Source organism: Mustelus asterias, chromosome 6 (genome assembly GCF_964213995.1).
Source record: "Mustelus asterias chromosome 6, sMusAst1.hap1.1, whole genome shotgun sequence".
Lineage (NCBI taxonomy): Eukaryota > Metazoa > Chordata > Chondrichthyes > Carcharhiniformes > Triakidae > Mustelus > Mustelus asterias.
Genome location: NC_135806.1, coordinates 142259290 through 142284604, shown reverse-complemented (window position 1 = coordinate 142284604; position 25315 = coordinate 142259290). Strand labels below are relative to the sequence as shown.

The 25315-nt window shown below is 43.9% G+C and overlaps 1 protein-coding gene across 2 annotated transcripts in view; it reads left to right on the top strand.

The window, feature by feature from the left end:
- The window catches only part of rictora (RPTOR independent companion of MTOR, complex 2 a), a 234058-nt gene that overhangs the window by 184276 nt on the left and 24467 nt on the right, over positions 1–25315 (top strand). For both annotated transcript variants that reach the window (XM_078215238.1, XM_078215239.1), the window contains exons 26-35: positions 2463–2572; positions 4697–4784; positions 5274–5366; positions 7016–7122; positions 10154–10383; positions 14067–15111; positions 16046–16223; positions 19959–20043; positions 21254–21472; positions 25064–25228. In XM_078215238.1, coding sequence (XP_078071364.1) covers positions 2463–2572; positions 4697–4784; positions 5274–5366; positions 7016–7122; positions 10154–10383; positions 14067–15111; positions 16046–16223; positions 19959–20043; positions 21254–21472; positions 25064–25228 — 2320 coding nt within the window. The remainder of the gene's footprint in view (positions 1–2462; positions 2573–4696; positions 4785–5273; positions 5367–7015; positions 7123–10153; positions 10384–14066; positions 15112–16045; positions 16224–19958; positions 20044–21253; positions 21473–25063; positions 25229–25315) is intronic.

The following is a 25315-nucleotide window of genomic DNA, read 5'->3' as shown; positions in this document are numbered from 1 at the left end:
GCAGAGTGATGCCAACAGCATGGGTTCAATTCTTGTACTGGCTGAGGTTATTCATGAAGGCCTGCCTTCTCAACGCTGGAATCTATGCTGCATTCTTCTGGCGATCCAGCCCAAGATCTTGAAGGCTTTTCTCACCACTCCTCCACACTCCACCAACCAATGATCTCACGTCCCTCTCCTATATTTTGCTTTTACTATAACCATGAACTATTTGGTTTGTGTTCCATTGTTTGCTTCCCTGTCATTGTCTTATTACCTTACTCTTGCCCAGTAGTATACTGTCCTTTCATCAGCCTACAGTTCCATTGTATCCAGATTCCTTTGTATTTGGTTTATATGCGCTGTTTTGTTTGGAGGCCACACTAACCAGTGGCTCAGTGGTAGCATTCTGTTTCATAAAGTTGTGGGTTTAAGTTCCATTCCAGAGTCCACAATCCAGGCTGACAGATCAGTGTAATATTGAAAGAATGATGTCAAACGTGTTGTCTTTTAGGTATAGCAATAAACTGAGGCCTGTTCTTCCCTCTCAGCTGTATGAAAAGATGCAGTGCCATGATTTTAAGAAGAGCAATGTGTTCTTTCTCACTGCTAGCCAATATTTATCCTTGAACAATATCTAAAAGCAGATTACCTAATTATAAAAGAAAAAATAAGATTCATATAGCACCTTATACAACCACAGGAAGTCCCAAAGCTTCTACCTAATGAAAATCTTCTAAAATGTATTCACTATTGTAACGGAGGAAATGCAGCGATCAGTTTGCACACAGCAGGTTCACAATAGAAGTGTCATAACGATCAGATAATCTTGTTTTTGGTGATGTCAGCTGAGTGTAAATATCAATCAGGACACTGGGAGAAACTGCTCTGCTCTTTAAAATAAAGCTATGGTTTCTTGTAAATCTGAGGGGGCAGACAGGGCCTCTGTTAAGAACATAAGAAATAGGAGCAGGAGTAGGCCATCTAGCCCCTCGAGCCTGCCCCGCCATTCAATAAGATCATGGCTGATCTGAAGTGGATCAGTTCCACTTACCCGCCTGACCCCTATAACCCCTAATTCCCTTACCGATCAGGAATCCATCTATCCGTGATTTAAACATATTCAATGTGGTAGCCTCCACCACTTCAGTGGGCAGAGAATTCCAGAGATTCACCACCCTCTGAGAGAAGAAGTTCCTCCTCAACTCTGTCCTAAACTGACCCCCCTTTATTTTGAGGCTGTGCCCTCTAGTTCTAGCTTCCTTTCTAAGTGGAAAGAATCTCTCCATCTCTACCCTATCCAGCCCCTTCATTATCTTCTAGGTCTCAGCCTTCTAAATTCCAACGAGTACAAACCCAATCTGCTCAGTCTCTCCTCATAATCAACACCCCTCATCCCTGGTATCAACCTGGTGAACCTTCTCTGCACTCCCTCCAAGGCCAATATATCCTTCCGCAAATAAGGGAACCATTTAATGTATCGTCCAAAAGACAGCACCTCTGACAGTGCAGCACTCCCTTGTACTGCCCTGATGTGTTAACCCAGATTTTAATACTGAATTCAAAGATGAACCCTTAACCCTCTGACTCAGAGGCAAGAATGCAGCCCCTGAGCAATGACGAACATAATTGTTCCATGGCTTTTTTTTTTGGAGCTTGCAGTATGCAGAATTTCCAATATTACAAGAATGGTGACACTTCAGAAGCATTTAATCAGCTGTAAAGCAGTTTGAAATTCAGGCAAGGTGCAGTATAAATGCAAGCCCTTACTTTAATTTTGCAGCTATAACCAATGTGTGAACATACAAGAGCTGACACTAAGATGAATCTTATGAGCAAAACAAATTAGAAGCAGGAGTAGGCAATATAACCCATCAAGCCTCATCTTCTGCCTCCACTCCGCTCCTCCTTTGATTTCCTTGGTGTCCAAAAACTATCAATCTTCATCTTGAATATACTCAACAGTTGAGTATCTACAGCCCCCAAAGAGAGGATTCCAAAGACAAAATTTCCCCTAATCTCAGCCCCAAATGGCTGACCCCTTATCCTGAGATTCTGATTTTAGCCCGACACACTCCAACCAGAGGAATCTACCTCTCAACCATCAAGCCGCCTTATATAATTCAGTGAGATCATCTCTGATTCTTCTAAAATCCAGAGAATCTAGGTAAGTTTTACAAAATGTTAGCTGCTTCTCCTTGCATCAAGGGTTGCTCAACAGCTATGCAATGCAAGTAAACAGCTGTATGAAAATTCTGGAATTGATTAACTGTGTTTGCTGTAGTGAAGTTCCTAGCTTTCAAAGCAACGGTTTAGGGTGGCACATTGGAAATTACACACTAACGATGTTGAGCTTAGGCCCATGTCCAGTCATGTCATGGTGCAGTGCTGTGCAGCATTCCCGATTTATAGGATGAATTCTGTAAATATACAAAAGATCAATGGATTAGGGAGCAATGTGTCAATATTGTCTGTGCTTTCAGGAATACAACTTGAAATATGTTGATCTGATCGAAGAGCAGTTGAATGAAGCACTCACCACATACCGCAAACCAGCTGATGGCGAGAACTACGTTCGTCGTAGTAACCAGAGGTGAGACTGGGAAACTTGACATTACCTTGATTTAATAGTCAGATTATGGAACCAACTCCAATGTTGAGATGCTTTAATCCCCTTTGAAAGATTAGAATTTTGCTTTGTAGCATTCATACATCAGCACTTTTATGATGAGGGACCCTGAAAAGTAAAGCTGCACTTCAATTGAAAATGAGAAATGTACTTGGAGGACCTTTGAACAGAATAGAACAGGATAGAAGGGAAATAAAGGAGTCATGATTGAGGTAAAAGCTGAAAGTGCTAGAGAAACTCAACATTTGTGTAGAGAGAAACGGTTAAAGTTTTGAGTCCGTATAAGAGCTTACAGACAAAATCACACTGACTCAATGTTAGCTTTGTTTCTCTCTCAAAATCCTGCCAGACCTGCTGAATTTTTCCAGCATTTTCTGTTTTTATTTCAGATTTCCAGAATTCATAGTATTTTGATTTTATTTAGGGTCAAGATAGAGTAGTACTAAGCTTGGACTTTGTAGATTGTTGGAGGAAGAGAGGTCTGGGGAAGAAGAAGGATTTTACAGTTTGTGCTGGATCAAAAATATCAAGCGGTCATGCTGAATATATAACCATGAAATGGCCTGGGCACCAATGAACAAATAACAGATACTTGTTATCTGTTATCAGATTTCACAGAGTAAGGTGAATGTAATCATTAATGAGGAGAGAGTATTTTATTGATTTTATACAGAGGGATCTGGGCGTGCAGGCCCACAGTTCCCTAAAAATGGCAACGCAGGTGGCCAAGGTGATTAAGAAGGCATACGGCATGCTTGTCTTCATCAGCCGGGGCATTGAGTACAAGAGTTGGGAAATCATGTTGCAGCTATATAAAACCTTGGTTAGGCTGCATTTGGAGTATTGCGTGCAGTTCTGGTCACCACACTCCCAGAAGGATGTGGAAGCTTTAGAGAGAGCAAAGAAGGTTCACCAGGCTGTTTCCTGGTCTCGCGGGTGTTGGCTATAAGGAGAGGTTGAATAAACTAGGATCGTTTTCACTGGAAAGACGGAGGCTGAGGGGAGACCTGATGGAGGTCTACAAAATGATGAGAGGCACAGACAGGGTGGATAGTCAGAGGCTTTTTCCAAGGGCGGAGTGTCAATTACAAGGGGGCACAGGTTCAGGGTGAGATGTGCGGGGGAAGTTTTTCACGCAGAGAGTGGTGGAACGCGCTGCCAGAGGAAGTGGTGGAAGCAGGCACATTAGCAACATTTAAGAGGCATCTGGATGGGTATATGAACAGGGAGGAAATAGAGGGATACTGTCTGAGTATGGGCAGAAGGTTTTTTTTTAGTTTAGTTAGGGCATCATGATTGGCACAGGCTTGGAGGGCTGAAGGACCTGTTCCAGTGCTGTACTACTTTTTTCTTTGGCCTCCTTTGGGATTGTGGGTGTCGCTCGCTAGACTAGCAATTATTGCCCATCCCTAGTTGCCCTTCATTACGTGGACTATCTGCAGTTACAATCCAGTGGGTTTTGGATTGCTTGTTGTGCTGCCATCTGTGAAATTGTATGCCACTGTTAGTTTGAAATCTGGGAATGTTAGTAAATAATGGAATTCATCTCTGCATTGCCTACATGTTTCTTTGCACTGCCTCTGTGCTTCATAATAGAACAGTGCAGGCATTGAAAACTTGGACCAGATTAAATTTTGTAGCTCAAGTGCTGACTGTTCACAGGTCAGATTGGGTAGCTTGGCAGCAAGATAAAAAATGGAAATTTGCAGTGTCAATGGTTAGCCACTAGGCGTCAGTAGCATGTTCAGTAATCATCTTATAGCCAACTATGGTAAAAATAATTGGGACTGAATATAATTAGTACATCAGCCTTAACTGATTATTTCTCTCATTACTGTGCAGAAAATAGTCACCTAAATAGTGCAGTGACTGCTCTCAAAGTAATTTATTATATGCAGTGTGTTCTGGAACATCCTGAAATGTGATATGGGGTTATATAAAGGCAAGTTCTTCTGGTGTTGGTCTTTGAAAACTAGGCAGAAGTCTGAAAGTATGATTGAGAATCTAGATTTAGCCTTGGCTGCAGGAAATTTAGTTATGACTGCAAGTTTATTATTTACATATTTGATTTTCTGTTTTTGTTTCTAGGTTACAAAGGCCCTATGTTTACTTGCCAATTCACTTATATGGGCAGTTGGTGCATCATAAAACTGGCTGTCATTTGCTGGAAGCCCAGGTGAGGGTGCTATTGCATGTGCTAAGTCAATGTGCTGTTTCACATGATAAATAACAATATATTCACATGACTGAAACTGAAGTGGTAAAAACAGAAATTGCTGCAGGTACCCAAAGCTCATTGATCTGAAATGTGAGCCCTCTTTATCCACAGATGCTGTCTCACCTACTGAGTGATTCCAGAATTTTCTGTTGTAATTTCAGCTTTGCAGTCTTTGCTTTTTATGTTCTGGAGCTGTTCATTTTAATAATCAATGTTTCTAGGAGTAGGTCCACATTATGGAGTCAGGATTAACATGTCAGAATGTGACAGAGATTTAGAGAGAGTTTTACTTGTATCTAACTCCATGCTGTACCAAACCTGGGAGTGTTTGATGGGGACAGTGTAGAGGGAGCTTTACTCTGTATCTAACCCCGTGCTGTACCTGTCCTGGGAGTGTTTGTTGGGTAAGAGATGATGTTTGAGAATGATGATGGTTTTTATTTACAGAGCATCGTTCCAGACCTGAGCTACACTGTGCGTTCGCCAGCATTGGAGAAGTGGGATGGAATAAAGCAGCTGAAAGCAGCACTCTGGGCCTTGGTAAGATTGTTTTGTTTTCAAAGCCCTCCCTTCTCTGTAGGTCTTGTTTTTTTACTAGCTATTATATTATATGCACTGATAGCCCCAGAAATCTTCACCTCAAGAAATCTTGACCTCAAGTGAATGTCCTCACTTGAAACTGCATCACAGCATAATGGTGATCCTGACTGATAAGGTTAATCATAACATATCTACCAGCACGTTAGCTGAGCACAAGTAACTCTCTAATGAACAAGGTCAAACCTGGATCCTCTTTGGTCTGCCTGGCTCATTAAATAATGTTGTTTAGGCAAAGTGTATTTGCTTCAACCCCCTGCCATGATAGAGCTATGATCGAAAGTGGACAAGCGTTTTGTGGTGACTTGCATATTTCCCGACTTTTGCTCTTATTTTGCTTTTAGAGGCTTCATCTTTGTAGACAGCTTTGGACTCTTGGTAACAAATAACACAATGTAGATAGCAGAATTACACTGGGGCATGTGGATTAGAAACTAGAACCAGGAATAGGCCATTCAGTCCTTTGAGCATGTTCCGCTATTCACTTTGATCATGGCCCAGTCTGCAATTTTTGGCCATTACCAGAACACAGGATTAAGTTCAGTTGTAGTGCTCTCCCATGCCCAAGTAGCCAGTCATCAGTCAATGGCTAAGCTGACATGAAAACTAATGATTTGTGAGGTACAAGTGTATCATAAAATTTTGCTTTGTTGCCTTCAGAGCAATAATAAGGGAAGAAATTGGGTGGCAGACAAATATCAATCAGCTATCTCTATCTGACTGGAACATGTTTGTATGGCTTGCTTTAGTAGAGGCTGACTTTGTACCCACTGTTACTTTGTATGCTGCCCTGCTCATCCTTCTACTTCCTGCTACCTAATCCTCACAGGAACTAAAAGTTCAGTCTTCTAAGGGTTGAGAGACTTTGAAATTCTTTTCTTCAAAAGGTGGTTGAGGTGGTTTTTAAGGCAGACGTAGATAGATTCTTGTAAGCCCCAGGAGCACCAGCTTTGAGCGGAGGCCAAAGCTGGTACTACAGCCAGTGCCCGAGAAGTGGAGGTAATGGAGGACAAACTGAAATTAAGTCTGGGTGTCGGCGAAACCTGGCCCACCAAGGGAAGTATGATGGGCTGCGTTTGAGAGGCCAGAGGGGCAGAGCAAAGGGGGTTATGACCTGCAGGGGGTTGCCTCCGATGGCAAAGGGGAACCCCAGACGAGGTGTTTCCCCAATATATCCCTTGCCTGACAACAGCCCATCCAGTAAAAAGTATCAAGCTACCCGCTTGGCATGCTGTGGGGAGAATAGCGACACGATTGGGATGAGGCTACAAGAGGGCCTCAATAAGCCCAAAGGCCAGCAAGTTGCCCATCTACTCCACAATCTGCCTGTAGAATGGGAAACAGCAGATGGGCAAGTGGGGGGGGGCACTCGCTACATTTTACAAGTCTCTTCCTGCTTTGAACACTGGAGGGGAGTGTAAAATCCAATCCTATATCTCTGTTTTCTTCAAACAGCTCTTCCAAACCTCAGTTCAACAGTGCTTTTGATTTCCTTGTCTCCTGTTTCTTGAGTATCAGCGTCCTTTCTACTTAAATTATGCTAGATAGTAGTTTGCACGAGACTACTGACTCAAATGTGATGTGGATTTCAGGGAAACATTGGCTCGTCCAACTGGGGATTGAACCTGCTTCAAGAGGAGAATGTGATCCCAGATGTTATAGCCCTGGCCCATGCTTGTGAAATACTTTCTGTCAGAGGGTAAGTAACAGTACTCATGGAAATAGATCCAAAAGAAAAATGACTGCATAGTAGTCATTCTCAGTAACTGGAGACCTCAGCGACTGACTTTTCACTCACCTGAATTTGCTGCAGATTTTTTTTTTCAATTCATTCATAGGATGTATATGTTGTTAGCTAGGCCAGCGTTTATTGCCCATCCCTAATTGCCTTGGAGAAGTTGGTGGTGAGCTGTTGTCTTGAACTGCAGTCTGTCATGTAGGGAATGTGGTTTGCTCAGTACTCAAATGTACAAACTATTTGTTGACTTATGACATTTTGTCAATCTTAAAAGTTAAGAATTTTCCTTATAATTTAGTCCCAGGTACCTGTTGCCTGTCTAATCAATTCCAGCTTTTAACTCGCTGCCGAGTATCCATTATTCCTTATATAAACCATCAGAATCCTTGATAAGATTTCAGATTGAGAGTCGGCTCCAGGTAACTGTTTCTCTTGATTTTAATCTAATTTTCTTACTGTTGCTAGGAAATGTCATGGAAACCATTTAATTCAAAACAATATCCTTTATTAGGAAAATCTGTGTCTGATATCAGGCAGGATTTTCTATTCAACTAGAACCCCGGTATTTGTCAAAGGGATGGATATTGTGCCCAGTCAAGCTGCCTACTTCACCGTGCCAATTTTCTAAGTTGAATCTATTTAGCAAATCATTGGGATTTGCACTTCCATCAGAGAGCCTTCTTGGGAAAGGTAGAACAAGACTGCACCAGCCCTCCAACACATATTATGTAATGCGAATCGCAGCCTCCAATGCCTGTGGTAGTATAGCATGGGCACGGCCTCCACTATCTGATATCACAAAATCACAGAATTGCTTTGGTGCAAGAGAGGCTATTTAGCCCACCATGTCTGCATCAGCACTCTAAATAAACAACTCGTGCCATTCCTTCACCTCCCCATAACCATCCTTTTTGGATGACAGTCTAACTGCCTTTTGAATGTTTCAGTTGAACCTACCTCTACTATACTCTTAAGCAGTGCATTCCACCACTCGCTGTGTGAAAGATTTTCTTGATTTCTGTGCCTTTCATTCTCGATTCTTTAATGAGTGGGAACAGTTTCTCCCTGTCTGCTCTCTCTGCATCCCTCATAGTTTTGGATACCTTTGTCAAATCTCCTTTGTCTTTCGCGAAGGAGAACAGTCCCAGCTTCTCCATATTATCTTCAAACTTGAAGTTCTTTATCCCTGGAACCATCCCCTTTAATCTTTTCTGCACCCTCTCTATTGCCTTCACACCCTTCCAAAGTGTGGCATCCCAGAATGGGATGCGATACTCCAGCTAAGGCTGAACTAGTGACTTACGCAAGTTCAACATGCCTCTTTGTTCTTGTACTCTGCCCCTATTAATAAAGCCCAGGAGTATGCTTTATTAACTGCTCTCTTAACCTGTCCTGTCTGCACCTTTGATGACTTGTGCATAATTATATCCAAGTCTCTCTGCTGCTGCATCATCTTTAGAGTTGTGTCCTTTATTCTTCCCACTGAAATGAATCATTTCATATTGCTCTGCATTGAACTTCATCTGCTATCCATCTGCCCACTCCAACTTGCCTATTTTCTTTTGAAGTTCTACACGATCTTCCTCGCAGTTCACAATTTTGTATTATCCATAGGCTTTGAAATTGTACCCCATACACCAGAGTCTAGGTCAATAGGACCCCAACACTGACCCCTGGGGAACTCCACTATCAACCTTCCAACAGCATGAAAAATATCCATCAACCACTAACTCTTCATAGAAGAACTATAGAATACCTACAGTGCAGAAGAGCCCTTTCGGCCCATCGAGTCTGCACTGACTCTGACATATTTACCAGGCCTTCTGCCCTACCCTATCCCTGTAACCATACACATTTACCATGGCTAACCTACACATCTTTGGACACTAAGGGGCAATTTAGCATGGCCAATCCACCTAACCTGCACATCTTTGGACTGGGGGAGGAAACTGGAGCACCCTGAAGAAATTCACGCAGACACGGGGAAAACATGCAAACTCCACACACTCACCCAAGGCCAGAATTGAACCCGGGTCCCTGGAGCCTCTTTGTTTCCTGTTACTCAACCAACTCCCTGGGGACGATTCTCCCAAAAAAGTTCTAAATGCTGAATTTGCAGGAAAACTGGTGTAAATCACAATTGTTTTTTCAGTGGGAGTTCAGACTCTAATCTCCCACACTCTGCAATGCAGGGGTCACAATCATGAATCTCATTAAAAGCTTGTGGGGGGGGATCACACCAGAGGCTGACCATTCTGGGCCTCTGCACATGCGCAGTGGCCCCGAACTGTCAACCTACGCCTTGCTGGCCAGCTCGATCGTTGGCCAGTCTGGGATCCTCGCAGTGCTGCCCCTCCCGACACCCACATGACCTGATCATGGCCCCCACGCCCGTTCCTGGGCCAGCCCTGACCCCCCCCCCCCCCCGTCCCATCCCAGAGCACCCCGATCTCCGACCCCCTCCCCCCCACCATGTTTGGAGGGCTTTTCAGTCTGCACGAGTGTTCCACAAGCAAGACCTGTTTTACTAGTGCTCCTGTTTTTGTAGTTACTGTTCTGCTTAGTTGTTAAACTTTTGTTATATATTGATATAAAGAAGATCATTCTTTAAACAACACATGGGCCTCCTTCTGCACTGTAGGGATTTTATGATTCTATGACTACATTATTTGTGGTCTTAGGTTACCACAGTCAGAATGATTTTGTGATAGGTCATAGCATGCCAGCATATTTTGACAATCAATGATTTGATGGATGGAAGAGGATCAGTGAAGATTGCATACATGGATTTGAAGGAAGCATTTGATGAATTCTCCTGAGTCCTTCTGAATGCTATTCTCCAATAGGACCACAAATGGCCATTCTGAATCTTCTCCAGTAATAACCCTAATATAGTGATCATTTGACCTCCATTGGGATTGTGCCTTCAAGAAATGACCTAAGTATGGCCTGTTGTTTCCACTGACTTTCTTTATTTGCTCTGCTCCCATAGGACCTGTCTGTATGCACTGGGCCTCTTGGCGAAAACAAAGCAGGGATGTGATATCCTGAAACTGCATGGCTGGGATTCGGTCAGGCATGGCCGCTTGCAACCCTGGCCTGTGGCCCCTGATGACATAGAACAACTATACAATGAGCTGTCCTCGGTCCCCAGTACACTGAGCCTCAACTCAGAATCTACTAGCTCCAGACATAACAGTGAGAGTGAGTCAATGCCTCAGAGTGAGTATCTTACGGTTTGGAGCTTGCCCATGCTCCCTCAGTATAATGAAATCATCTTGCTTCTAGCATGAGTCACCAAGTGAAATGTCCAGTATTTGCTGGCTGGTTAGCTATTTCCCAATCATGCATAAATATCTCTGCTCCTCTCCTGGGAATGTTAATTTCTGTTGGGATATGGATACATGTTAGCTCTCCGGTGTATCGCTCAACTGACCAGTCTTCACATCTGGGTCCTGGCGGTTAGTGTCAGCAGTCCAAGTTCAACTCAGCTCTCTCCCAGATGCAACACATCCATTTTCCAGCACTTGATTTTTCCTCCATCCACTGGGCACTGATTTCAATTGGCATGCCTTCAATAGCTATCCAGGCTAGGATAAGAACATAAGAAATAGGAGCAGGAGTCGACTATTCAGCCCATTGAGCCTGCTCTGCCATTCAATAAGATCACTTATGATCTGACTGTGGCCTTAACTCCACTTTCCCATCTGCCCTCTTGCCCCCAGCTCTCCACACGCATAACCCTTGACTCACTTGTTGATGAAAAACAGCAATAGTACTGAAGACTTGCGCTCCAGAACTTGTCACGCCCCTAATCAAGCTGTTTCAGTACAGCTACAACACTGGCATCCACCCAGCAATGTGGAAAATTGCCCGGTTATGTCCTGTACACAAGAATCAAGACAAATCCAACCCGGCCAATCATTGTCCCTACTAGCGGCACTTATTCAGCAGTAATGAGAACATAAGAAATAGGAGCAGGAGTAGGCCATCTAGCCCCTCAAGCCTGCTCCGCCATTCAATAAGATCATGGCTGATATGATAGTGGGTTCAGTTCCACTTACCCGCCCGCTCCCCATAACCCTTAATTCCCTTAATGGTTAAAAATCTATCTATCTGTGACGCAAACACATTTAACGAGGTAGCCTCTACTGCTTCATTGGGTAGAGAATTCCAAAGATTCACTACCCTCTGGGAGAAGAAGTTCCTCCTTAACTCTGTTCTAAACTGACTCCCCTGTATTTTGAGGCTATGCCCCCTAGTTCTTGTTTCCATTGCAAGTGGAAATAACCTCGCTGCTTCTACCCTGTCTAGCCCCTTCATTATTTTATATGTCTCTATAAGATCCCCCTCAACCTTCTAAACTCCAATGAGTACAGGCCCAGTCAACTCAATCTCTCCTCATAAGCTAACCCCCTGTTCACTGAAGCCCAGTTTGGGTTCCACTCCACTCCTGACCTTGTTCTTGCCTTGGTTCAAACATGGACAAAATCGCTGAATGCCAGAGTTGAGGTGAGAGTGACTGCCCTTGACACCAGTGTTTGACTGTGTATGGGACACCGAGCCTTAGCAAAACTGGAGTCAATAGGAATCGGGGAAAACACTCTGTTGGCTTGGAGTCATACCTGGCATGAAGGAAGATGGTTGTTGTGATTGGAGGTTGATCATCTCAGCTCCAGGATATCACTGCTGGAGTCCCTCAGGGTAGTGTCCTCGGCCCAATCATCTTCAGCTGCTTCACCAATAACCTTCCTCCCATCATAAGATCAGAAGTGGGGATGTTCACTGATGATTGCACAATGTTCTGCACTATTCATAACTCCTCAAATACTGAAGCAGTCCATGTCCAAATGCAGCAAGACTTGGACAATATCCAAGCTTGGGCTGACAAGTGGCAAGTAACATTCATGCCACACAAGTGCCAGGCAATGACCATCTCTTACCATTCATTGCACCTTGATATTCAATGGCATTACCATCACTGAATCCCCCTCTGTCAACATCCTGGGGGTTACCATTGACCAGTAACTGAACTGGATTAGCCATATAAGTACTGTGGCTACCAGAGCAGATCAAAGGCTGGGAATTCTGCTGTAACTCCCCAAAGCCTGTCCATCATCTACAAAGCACAAGTCAGGAATGTCTTGGAATAATCCCTATTTGGCTGGATGAGTGCAGCTCCAATGACAGTTGTTGCAATGGTATCGAAGCTTGACACCAACCAGGACAAAGCAGCCCATTGATTGCTACCCCATCCACAAACATGCAATCCCTCCACCATTGATGAATAGCAGTAGCCATCTACAAGATGCACTGCAGGAGCTCACCAAAGCTCCTTAGGCACACCTTCCAAACTCACGATCTCTACCGTTTAGAAGGACAAGGACAGCAAATACCTGGGAACACTACCACCTGGAGATCCCCCTCCAGGTCACTCACCATCTCACTGTCGCTGGGTCAAAATCCTGGAATTCCCTCCCTGATAGCACTGTGGTGTACCTACACCACAGGTACAACAGTGGTTCGAGAAGGCAGCTCACCACCACCTTCTTTGGGCAACTAGGGATGGGTAATAAATGCTGGCCTAGCCAGCTACACCTACATCCTATAAATAAAAACAAAAACGTCAAACTCAGCCTTGAATATAATCCCCTGCTCTCTGAGGAGGAGAATTCCAGAGACAATGCCTGCTGAGATAAGAAATTCCTCCTAATCCTCACACAGCCAATCACCCTAAAAAAAAAAAAATTGGCCTTGATTGGTACTTTCCAGAAACCATCAGAAATGGAACTGGTGCCTGTGGCCAAATGAGATGCTGACAGCGGCAGGAGGAGAAGAGACAACATGTCATCAAACAATATAAAGCAGCCCCAGGAGTTTCTCTCCGAATGCAGTAAGCCTTTTCTATTTGTGCTGCCAATCCTGGAACAGTGAGGTGAAACACACCAGCTTTCCTTCCTTGTGATATAAAATTGTCATTTACCATGTCTGAATTGATATCTTTTTGCTAATTTGTTCGCGTCAAGGTGTGAGTACTGGGAAATACATCATCTCTCCAACCCTCGGGCTGAAGTGCCTCTTCTGCACTGTATGATTCTAGTTTCAGCAGCAAGCACTCCGCGATCAGATACAGTACAAGTTCAATACATGGTAAAGCTCCCTCTACCCCATCAAACACTGACAGGACAGGTACAACATTGAGTTAGTTACAATGCTCCCTCAGGCTAGCTTCTCATGAAGAAAAGCTTCTTTCCTCCCACCAACCAGCCTTGTGCTCCCCATTAATAAGGTGATCAATCCTGTGTCATGGAATGGTGCCAACAGGAACAGGATTCATTTAATTAAAACTGCCAAGTCCGGACCATTGCAGATGGCAGAGAGCAAGCTCTTCCTTCAGTGGTTATGACAAAGTTAGTTTAGAGCCCAAGTCTTAATGTTAAAGGGTGGTGGCACAGTGGTTAGCACCGCTGCCTCAGCACCAGAGACCTGTGTTCCCATTCCAGCCTTGGGCCTGTGTGGAGTTTGCACGTTCTCCCTGTGCCTGCATGGGTTTCCCTCGGGTGCTCCGGTTTCCTCCGACAGTCCAAAGATGTGTAGGTTAGGTTTGACCATGCTAAATTTTCCCTTAGTGACAGGGGGATTAGCAGGGTGGGGTTACGGGGATAGGGCCTGAGTGGGATTGTTGTCAGTGCAGGCTTGATGGGCTGAATGGCCTCCTTCTACACGGTCACGATTCTATGTGTCAGTTCTCAAATTGGCTGCACCAGTCAATTCTCCGAAAGGGTGGCAGGTCTGCAGTTTGGTCTGTTTCAGTCCTGTCCCCTCAATTGAACAAGATTCCATAGCGTTTATTGCATGACCAACACAAGTTAATGGATGTGCTGTGGGCTGCTTTTGTCTTACAGGCATGTTTATTATGGAAGATGATCGCTACGGGAGTAGCACAACCAGCACCTTTTTCCTAGATATCACTGAGGAGGGAGACCCGTCTCTGCTAGACAGACCCAAATCAGTTAAGGAGAAGGAACGAAGCCCCCTTAGCATCCTCAGCTCTTCCAGATTTGTCCCTCGGCGCTTCTTCAACAATCTGACTTCACTGCCAAGCAAGAAACTGCGCAGTAGCAGCGATTCCAAATCCGCCAAGGTAACAGATAGGAAGCAAGTCCAGCGACGAATTAGAGCAGTCACTGAGCCAGCCAACAGCATTGAGTACTTGCACAGTGAAGTGTTTACCAGTATCTTCAATGGTAACCGACTGCACAAGAGCCACACATTGAGCTTGGAGACATCATTTGTCGGGAGCCGGGATCATGGCAACAGAGGAAGCTCACAGAGTATCTCTGAGTCTGAACTCAAACACCCAAAAACTGTTTTGGGGGATAATCACCAGGAACCGATCGTCAAGGACCGGTCGATGGGTGATGGCACAACTGGCACACAGTTTAAAAGCCGTAGCCAGAGTTTTAACACGGATACAACGACAAGTGGCATTAGCTCCATGAGTTCTGTCAGCTCCAGTCCATCCGGGGAAACGGTCCGCCTAGACCCTGCCAATGCTGACACAGACTGCGGCAGTCTGAACACAATTGTCAGTGCACAAACAGTGAAAACCAGTATGTCCCTCACTCCCCAATCCAACCATCTACCTCTGTCCAAGTCAAACTCTGTCTCACTTGTCCCCCTGGGGTCTTCGCACACGCTTCCCCGAAGGGCGCAGTCACTCAAAGCACCTTCAGTCACTACCATAAAAAGCCTGACCGATTACAACTTTAGCTATACGAGCCCACGTGACGCTTTCGGGTATGCCACTCTGAAGCGACTGCAGCAGCAGAGGATGCATTCATCGCTGTCACACTCTGAAGCCCTGGCATCCCCAGCAAAGGATGTGCTGTTTACAGACACAATTACCATGAAGACAGGCAGCCTGGATTCAAGGTTGACACCAAGAAGGTAAGTATGGTTACCTTTTAGTTAAATAAAATTATATGGAAAATGCCTGCACCTTCAGAAAGCAGGTGCTTTGAGGTGGTGGGGAATAACATCTTTGCTCTGTCTGCCTCACTTTATACATATAGCCCTTTTTGAGAGTTCTGAGAAACTGCATGTTGAGTTTGCATCTGAAAAGGTTGTAATAGCAATAACTTGTACAGCACTTTTAACATTGTAAAATGTCCCACAGTGCTTTCCATTATAAAACAAAATATAACACTGAGCCACATAAAGAGCTATTAGGTCAAATAACCAAAAGCTTGTTCAAACAGTTAAGTTTTTAGAAATGTCACAAAGGTAGAGGTGATGAGGTTAAAATGTTGATGCTGAAGAAGCTGGAATTAAAGGTGCACAGATATCTCAGAGGATTGTGAGCTGCTGGAGATTAGAGATAGGGAGGGAATATTCTCTGGAGGAATTTAAAAACAAGGATTTAAAAAATCCAAATTAAGACATTGGTTGACAAGGAGCCAGTGTCGGTGAATAAACAAAGGGTGTTGGGAATGGGAATCGGTGCGAGTTTTGGATGACTTGACGTTTACGGAGAGCTGAATGTGGGAGACCAGCCAGGAGCGCATGGAATAGTCATTTTAAAAATGCATCTTATTTCGGAACTGAAACTTTGTGATGTTAGGCCTAAATGTTGGCGCAAGAATTGATGCTCAACAAAAGCAGCAACTTCACAAAATCACAAAAACTGTAAATACATATTTAATGAGATAACTAACTTTTAAACAGAAAGATAGATTGTGTTTTTGGGAAGGAGGGGTTGGGTCTGTGACATTCTTAAAACACAAATGGCACCTTGGAGTGGAGGGGTGAGAACCACTGGTGTGAGGTACCAGTTGGTCAATAGTGTGTTCTAATATCTGTTCATCTCAATGTTCTTATTCAGATTTATCAAAGCCTTGAGTTTCGCCTCACTGGACAAAGAGGATTTATTAAGTCCAATAAATCATACAACACTTCAGCGCTCTTCCTCTGTACGTTCCATGGTCTCCACCGCCACCTATGGCAGCACAGACGATTACATAGGCCTCGCATTGCCTAGTGATGTCAATGAGCTGTTCCAGGTAGGATTCATAGAGGGATCATCCGTCAGATTGCTATCTGTAATGCCTAAGGGCCAGGGTTAGAGGCTCTGTAATTCTGTCTTTACTTGTGGGCAGGGAGTTATCTCAGCGTGTAGGGGAGATATCTCCATGGAGATGGTGAGATGTGTAACTAAATGTTTGTTGAACAACGTACTTGCTTGTTAAAAATAATTGGCTTGAGTAGCTCGAAAGCAATCATTTAAAATCATTTGTGGCTGTTTTATTGTCATGTTAAACGGGCAAATCTTAATGAGAATCACATGATCTAATGTGCTTAGGAGAGCTGTTTTTTTATTTCATTTTTGTGGTGTATCTTCAAAATGGTGTATCTTGAGATTCATTTCCACCAGGTCAGTAATTACTCTCAAGGTGACTGGAAAAAATGCAAGACAGCAACCTCATCAGCTAATGTTGACCACTCAGTATTGTATTGTATTGAGTGTTCCCACTTTTGTTGTTTTTCATATTCTAAGAAGCTCTAAAGATCTCGGTTACTGTGAAGTACCTGTTAGTTTATCTATTTGTTACAGAAAGAGAGACATGTTGCTGAAGTTTTTTACCATGCACTCATCAGGACAAATGCGAGAATGCCATATTTCAAGCAATCATAATATATGCTATAGGAGAAAGGGGTGCTGATTGGTTGACAAGTTGACTCTGGCTGGGAGTTGGAGATCCTACGGGGAACTATAGGCTCTCTAAACTCCCAGGTAATTCAAAAGATTGGAAAGCTTCAAAACATTCCTTTTGTATTCAGAGAACAAGTCCCTGCATATTGACTGGGACAGCCATAGTATCAGAGGGTTGGATGGAGAGAAATTTGTTGAGTGTATTCAGGAGGAATTTCTCATTCAGTATGTGAATGGCCCGACTAGAGAGGGGGCAAAACGTGACCTCTTAGGAAATAAGGAAGGGCAGGTGACAGAAGTGTTGATGAGGGATCACTTTGGGACCAGTGACCATAATTCTATTAGTTTTAAGATAGCTATGGAGAATGATAGGTCTGTCCCAAAAGTTAATATTCTAAATTAGGGCGAGGCCAATTTTGATGGTATCAGGCAGGAACTTTCAAAAGTTAATTGGCGGAGTCTGTGGGAAGGAAAAGGGACGTCTGGTAAGTGGCACGCTTTCAAAAGTGTGTTAACCAGGGTTCAGGGTAAACACATTCCTCTTAGAGTGAAGGGCAAGGCTGGCAGAAGTAGGGAACCCTGGATGACTCGGGATATTGAGGCCTTGGTCAAGAAGAAGAAAGAGGCACATGACATGCATAGGCAGCTGGGATCAAGTGAATCTCTTGAAGAGTATAGGGGGTGTAGGAGTAGAGTTAAAAGAGAAACCAGGAGGGCAAAAAGGGGACACAAAATTGTTTTGGCAGATAAGGCTAAGGAGAATCCAAAGAGCTTCTACAAATACATAAAGGGCAAAAGAGTAACAAGGGAGAGAGTAGGGCCTCTTAAGGATCAACAAGGTCACGTGTGTGGATCCACAAGAGATGGGTGAGATCCTAAATGAATATTTCTCATCAGTATTTACTGTTGAGAAAAGCATGGATGTTAGGGAACTTGGGGAATTAAATATTGATGTCTTGAGGAGTGTACATATTACAGAGAAGGAGGTGCTGGAAGTCTTAAAGTGCATCAAGGTAGATAAATCTGTGGGACCTGATGAGGTATATCCCAAGACATTGTGGGAGGCTAGGGAGGAAATTGCGAGTCCCCTAACCGAGATATTTGAATCATCGATAGTCACAGGTGAGGTGCCTGAAGATTGGAGAGTTGTAAATGTTGTGCCTTTGTTTAAAAAGGGCTGCAGGGAAAAGCCTGGGAACTACAGGCCAGTGAACCGCACATCTGTGGTGGGTAAATTGTTGGAAGGTATTTTGAGAGACAGGATCTACAGGCATTTAGAGATGCAAGGACTGATTAGGGACAGTCAGCATGGCTTTGAGAGTGGAAAATCATGTCTCTCAAATTTGATTGAGTCTTTTGAAGGGGTAACCAAGAAGGTAGATGAGGGCAGTGCAGTTGATGTTGTCTACATGGACTTTAGCAAGGCCTTTGACAAGGTACCGCATGGTAGGTTGTTGCATAAGGTTAAATCTCATGGGACCCAGGGTGAGGTATCTAAATGGATACAAAATTGGCTTCTTGACAGAAGCTAGAGGGTGGTTATAGAGAGTTATTTTTCAAACTGGAGGCCTGTGACCAGTGGTGTGCCTCAGGGATCAATGCTGGGCCCACTGTTATTTGTCATTTATATTAATGATTTGGATGAGAATATAGGAGGCATGGTTAGTAAGTTTGTAGAGGACACCAAGATTGGTGGCATGGTGGACAGTGAGGAAGGTTATCTCCACTTGCAGCGGGATCTTGATCAATTGGGCCAGTGGGCTGACGAGTGGCAGATGGAGTTTAATTCAGACAAATGCGAGGTGATGCATTTTGGTAGATTGAACCAGGACAGGACTTACTCAGTTAATGGTAGGGCGTTGGGGAGAGTTACAGAACAAAGAGATCTAGGGGTACATGTTCATAGCTCCTTGAAAGTGGAGTCACAGGTGGACAGAGTGGTGAAGAAGGCATTCGGCGTGCTTGGTTTCATCGGTCAGAACATTGAATACAGGACTTGAGACGTCTTGTTGAAGTTGTACAAGACATTGGTAAAGCCGCACTTGGAATACTGTGTACAGTTCTGGTCATCCTATTATAGAAAGGATATTATTAAACTAGAAAGAGTGCAGAAAAGATTTACTAGGATGCTACAAGGACTTGATGGATTGAGTTATAAGGAGAGGCTGAATAGACTGGGACTTTTTTTCTCTGGAACTTAGGAGGCTGAGGGGTGACCTTATCGAGGTCTATAAAATAATGAGGGGCATAGACGAGGTAGATAGTCAATATCTTTTCCCAAAGATAGGGGAGTCTAAAACTAGAGGGCATAGGTTTAAGGTGGGAGAGGGGAGAGATACAAAAGTGTCCAGAGGGGCAATTCTTTTCACACAGAGGGTGATGAGTGTCTGGAACAAGCTGCCAGAGGAAGTAGTAGAGGCAGGTACAATTTTATCTTTTAAAAAGCATTTAGATAGTTACATGGGTACGATGGGTATAGAGGGATATGGGCCAAATGTGGGCAATTGGGATTAGCTTAGGGGTTTTAAAAACAAAATAAGGGCAGCATGGACAAGTTGGGCCCAAGGGCCTGTTTCCATGCTGTAAACCTCTGACTCTATGACTCTATATGAATATATCTCACTTAACAAAGGTTAATAAGCCATATTATGATCTTTGATTATCTTAAGTTGGTTGTTAGTGTGACCATTAGTGCACTCGAGCACAAGTGCAAGTTCAGCAAGTGCTACACAATCACATTTCACAGTAGACATTTTAGTTTGAATTTTGTAAGGGTGGGTAGGTTGAGTATGTTCTGTATTACAAACTGCCAAAGCAACATGTTGTTTTGAGTCGAGCAGCCTATCGTTGGGACGTACGGCCTATGCACCTGGCATCACAATGACAAGATTCATACATGATGTTGCCAGGAAAGGTTTCAGCAGCATGTCTCTTTTCGAGCAATATTCCAGTTCCTTATCACCAAGGGACTGTATTGGTTTGTTGTTCAGTAAATCAGCAAGTAGTTTGCTGCCTAACCAACGGTCTGATCATGTGGAATCTTCAAATAAAGCTGTTAACTGTTCCATCTTGCACTTCTCCCCAGGTGAAAGAGATTCCATACTTTCAGCAGAAATGTACCCTGCCTAAAGAGGACCATTTGTTCCAAGACTACGAGTCAGATGAAGAAGGTGAGGGGTGCAGATACCGCGCCTGTCCCACTAACCTCTCCAGTCACTGTTACTAGAAGGTGAAAACCCGTGGCTGTCAGCTGAGGATAAGATTGAACTCTGCTCTGATGCTGTACTGACACTTTGGCCTGTAAAGCATGACCACTTGCAGGAAACATGTTTACCATCTGGAGAAGCATAAGTAACTTCAGCGCTGCCCATTGTGATGCTTCGTCGCTCACCCTTGACATTGAGGCATCATTTGACCAAATGTGGAGTTAAGAAACCATACAACTCGAGCAAAAATGAAGTCAATGGAAATTGGGGGGAGACTCTCCACTTGTTGGAGTCAGGAAAGATGGTTGTAGTTGTTGGAGGTCAGTTATCTCAGTCCCAAAACATTGCTGCAGAAGCTCCTCATGATAGTGCCCTAGGCCCAACCATCTTCAGCAACTTCATGGATAACTTTCTCTCCCATCATAAGGTCAAAGTGTTCAGTACCATTCTTGTGGTATTCTAGTAACCACAACCTGCCAGCTTGAGAGTGACCTGTTTATTCCTACACTCTATTTTCTGTCTCTTAATCAATTCTCAATCCATACCAGTATATTTCCCCCAAACCCATGTGCTCTAACTTTACTTGCAAATCTCCTGTGCGGAACTTTATCAAAAGCCTTCTGAAAATCCAATTACACCAGATCCACTGGTTCCTCCTAATCTATTCTGCTAATTTCATCCTCAAAAAACTGCATACAGTTGTCAAGCGTGATTTCTCACTCAGAAATCCAGTTTGACTCTGTCCAGTCTTACCATTAAAGTGAAAGTTTATTAGTCACAAGTAGCCTTACATTAACAATGAAGTTACTGTGAAAATCCCCTAGTTGCCACACTCCAGCACTGTTCAGGTACACTGAGGGAGAAGTCAGCATGGCCAATGCACCTAACCTGCATGTCTTTCAGACAATGGGAACTATTTTCTAAGTGTCAACTTACATCCTTTTAGAGATGGGTAATAGATACTGGCCTTATCATCAACACAGCCTAAAATATAATAAATAGAAAACAGTAAGCACTGCAAGCTAGGTTGGAGATTGGACCACCCTGGGGGTGGGGTGAGGGTGTGGCCCACCTGGGGGAGGGGTGAGGGTCAGAAATTAATTTGAAATTTCAGGGATGACCCTTCTTCAGAACACAGGCAGTTACTAATGTGTTTTTTTTCCATTACATCCAGCATCGTCTCCTTGTTCTCGGAGCCCCTACCAAGAACTTCGGCCTCAGATCAGTTTCACAGAGGCAATGCTGAAAGCATCAGAAAATGCTCCTTCTGTTGATGCTATAGAAGAGACAGGTTTACAGGAGCACACAGATGATAACTGCCTTTACTGTGTGTGCCTGCAGATTGCTGGCTGCCTGCCCTACAGTCAATGTGCTTCCACTTTAAACCGTGCAGGTGAGTAAGAGCTAGTGTGCACTCACTCTGTCTTTGTAACTCGATGGGCCAAATGGCCTACTCCTACTCCTCAGTCCTATATTCCACCTTTTCAAGTTTCAGTTTCCCTCCCCATTGTAACCTTGCTTGACTCGAGTTTATCAATTCTCTGCTGCCCCTCTTGTCTTGCACATTCTGTCCCCATTCTACCTATCCTGCCTCCTTGCTTGTTGATATCAAGACTCGTTACACTTACCACACCTCATCGCACACTCACGGGACAGTAAAACTGTGACTCCTCACCACCCTCTTTCTTCTCCTCTTCAGGCAGTATATCTACTGTCAGTACACCTCAATTGCTGGAGGTGCCATCGTCATGTGAGCTCGACCAGAAACCCTTCGGACACCCATCTGATTCCAAATATTTCCTTGAATTGTTTCTGGATGGAGCAGGCATTTTGTCTGAATCAAACCTGCATTCCCAGAAGAGGCGTGTTTTTGTTTCAGATTTTTGTGAGCAGAATTAACTTTATCGTGACTCCTAAACAAAGACCCAGCTGATATGGAAGAGTTTGACAAACAAAATGGGGGGGAACTGTTTCCGCTGATGTTTGGGTCAGGTCAGAGGGGACAGGTTGAAAGTAATTGTCAAAAACAGGAGGAGGGGATGAGAATTTTTTTTGAGCGTCGAATTATGATCTGGAATACACAGCCTGAAAGAGTGGAAACAGATTAATTAGCAATTTTTAAAAGAGATTCTATAATTGAAAAAAATTACACCGTTGGGGGAAAAAGCAGGTGAGTGTAGCAAACTGGATAACTCTTTCAAAGAGCTGGCATGCGCATGGTGGGTCCAATAGTTGTCTGCACACTCATTCTATGAAATGCCTGCTGGGCCTAAATAGACAAAAACCACAGATTGAGACAGCAAGGAAAAGACAAGAATAGGAGCAGAAGTAGACCGTGTGGCCCCTCAATATGATCTTGGGCTTTTTTTCTTAATTCATGGGTTGTGAGTGTTGGTGGTATACCAGTATTTATTGCCCATTCCTAATTGCCCTTGGGAATGCTGAACTGCCGCCTTGAACCACTACAGTACATGTGGTGTAGGTATGCCACAGTGCTGTTAGGGAGGGAGTTCCAGGATTTTGACCCAGTGACAGTGAAGGAAAGGTGATATATTTCCAAGTCCGGGGGGGTGGTGAGTGACTTGGCGGGGGAACTTGCAGGTGGTGGTGTTGCAATGTGTCTGCTGCCCTCGTCCTTCTAAATGGTAGTGGTCATAGGTTTGGAAGATGCTACCTAAGGAACCTTGGTAAATTCCTGCAGTGCATCTTGTGGATGGTACATACTGTTCGTCAGTGGTGGAGGGATCGAATGTTTGTGGCTGGGGTGCCAATCAAGTGAGCTGATCTGTTCTGGATAGTGTCGAGCTTCGTGAGTGTTGTTGGAATCGCACTCATTGAGTCAAGTGGAGAGTATTCCATCACACTCCTGACTTGTGTTTTGTAAATGGTGGACAGCCTTTGGGGAGTCACCAGGTAAGTTACTTGCTGCAAAATTTCAGTCGATGACCTGCTCTTGTAGCCACAGTATTTATATGGCTGGTCCATTTCAGTTTTGAATCAATGGTAAACTTCAGGGTGTTGCTAGATTCAGCGATGGTATTGTCATTGAATATAATGGGGCAATGGTTAGATTCTGTCTTTTTGGAGAGGGTCATAGCCTGGCACTTCTGTGGCATTAATGTTACTTGCAACTTGTCAGTGCAAGTTGGATATTGTCCAGGTCTTGCTGCTTCAGTATCTGAGGAATCGTGAATGGTGCTGAGCATTGCGCAATCAGTAGCAAATATCCCCATTCTCTCCTTATGATGGAAGGAAGGTCACTGATGAAGCAGCTGAAGATAGTTGAGCCCAGGACACTATCCTGAGGCGCTCCTGCAATGATGTCATGAAACTGAGGCGCTCCTGCAATGATGTCATGAAACTGAGATGTTTGCCTTCCTACAACCAAAATCATCTTCATATGTGCTGGGTATGTCTTCAACCTATGGAGTGTTTTCCGTCTATTCCCATTGACTTCAGCTTTTCAAGAACTCCTTGATGCCACACTCAGTCAAATGTGGCCATGATGTCAAGGGCAGTCCCTCTCAACTCACCTCTGAAGTTCAGCTCTTTTATCCTTGTTTGAACCAAGGCTGTATGTCAGGAGCTGAATGACCCTGGTGGAACCCAAACTCAGCATCATGAGCAGGGTATTACCAAGCAAGTGCCGCTTGATATCATTTGATGATGCCTTCATCACTTTACTGATGATCAAGATTAGACTTGATGGGGCAGTAATTAGCCCGGTTTGATTTTTCCTGTTTTTGTGTATAGGCAGGCTTTTACTTTGTCCCACCCACTGCCTGTAGTCCTGGATTCCCTGCAAGACCAAAAATCTGTTTATCCCAGCCTTAAATGTAGTCTTCGATGGAGTGTTACAACCTTCTCAGATAAAAAATTCCAATGATTCACAACCCTTTGAAGTAACTTCTGCTCCACTCAGCCCTAAATGATCAGCCCCTTATCCTGAGACTGCCACGTGTTTTAGATTCCCCGATCAGTGGAAACAATCTCTCATCGTCCACTCTATCAAACCCCTTTAGAATCAATAAGATCACCTCTCATCCTTATAAATTCCAGAGAATATAGGCAGAATTTGCTCAGTTTCTCAAAATAAGACAACTCCCTCATCCCAGGGATCAATTTTTAGTGAACCTTTATCCTTTCTTAAATGTGGAGACCAAAATTGCACACACTGCAATTGGTCTCACCAAAAAATTGTAGCAAGGTTTCTTTATTCTTGAGCTCCAATCCCCTTACCATAAAGGTCTATGTGCCATTTGCCTTCCCAGTTGTTGAACATGCATGCTAACTTTATGCTTTCTTTATACAAGCATACCCAAGGTTTTTTTTAATTCATTGTGGCATTGCTGGCTAAGCCAGCATTTATTGCCCATTCCTAATTGCTCTTGAGAAGGTGGTAGTGAGCCACATTTTTGAACTGCTGCAGTCCATGTGTAGGGATGTACCAATGATGTCCTGGAACTAAGATGATTGACTCCAACCACCACAACTATCTTTTGTGTCGAGTATGACTCCAGCCAGCAGAGAGTTTTGCCCCTGATTCCCATTGACTCCAGTTTTGCTTGAGCTCCTTGATGCCACACTCCATCAAATGCTGCCTTGATGTCAGGGGCAGTCACACTCACCTTACCTCTGGAGTTCAGCTCTTTTGTCCATGATTGAACTAAGGCTGTAATGAGGTCAGGAATCGAGTCTCCTAAACATCAACATTTACAAGTTTCACAGCTTGTAAGAAATATTCTGCTTTTCCTTCTTCTGACCAAAGTGAATAACCTTGCATTTTCTCACATTTTATTCCCTCTCATCTTGTTGCCCACTTACATAACCTGTCTGTATCTCTTTGCAGCCTCTATAGCCTTCCCATAGCCTTACTTTTCACTTAGCTTTGTTTTGTTAGCAAACTGGGAAACATTCTTTGTCTCCATTTAAGTAATTAATAAAGATGATAAATACTTTCTTTCAATGCTAATATTTGTTTCAGATTTCCCAGACATTCCATGCTCTGACTGCTGTGTGTCCATCATCCCAATCCACACCCACCTGGAAGTCACACCTCGCTCCTCAAAGGTTTCCGGGATCTCTGGGTGCAGTGATGCTGTTTCACAAGGGTCAGCGAGTAGCACTAAGAGTGTGGATATAGTAATAGGTGAGTGTGTGTGGCAGAGATGATTCGGTAGCTGACTCAAAATCTTGTCTTCAATACATCGGAAAGGATGAGCGACATGGTGTTTAC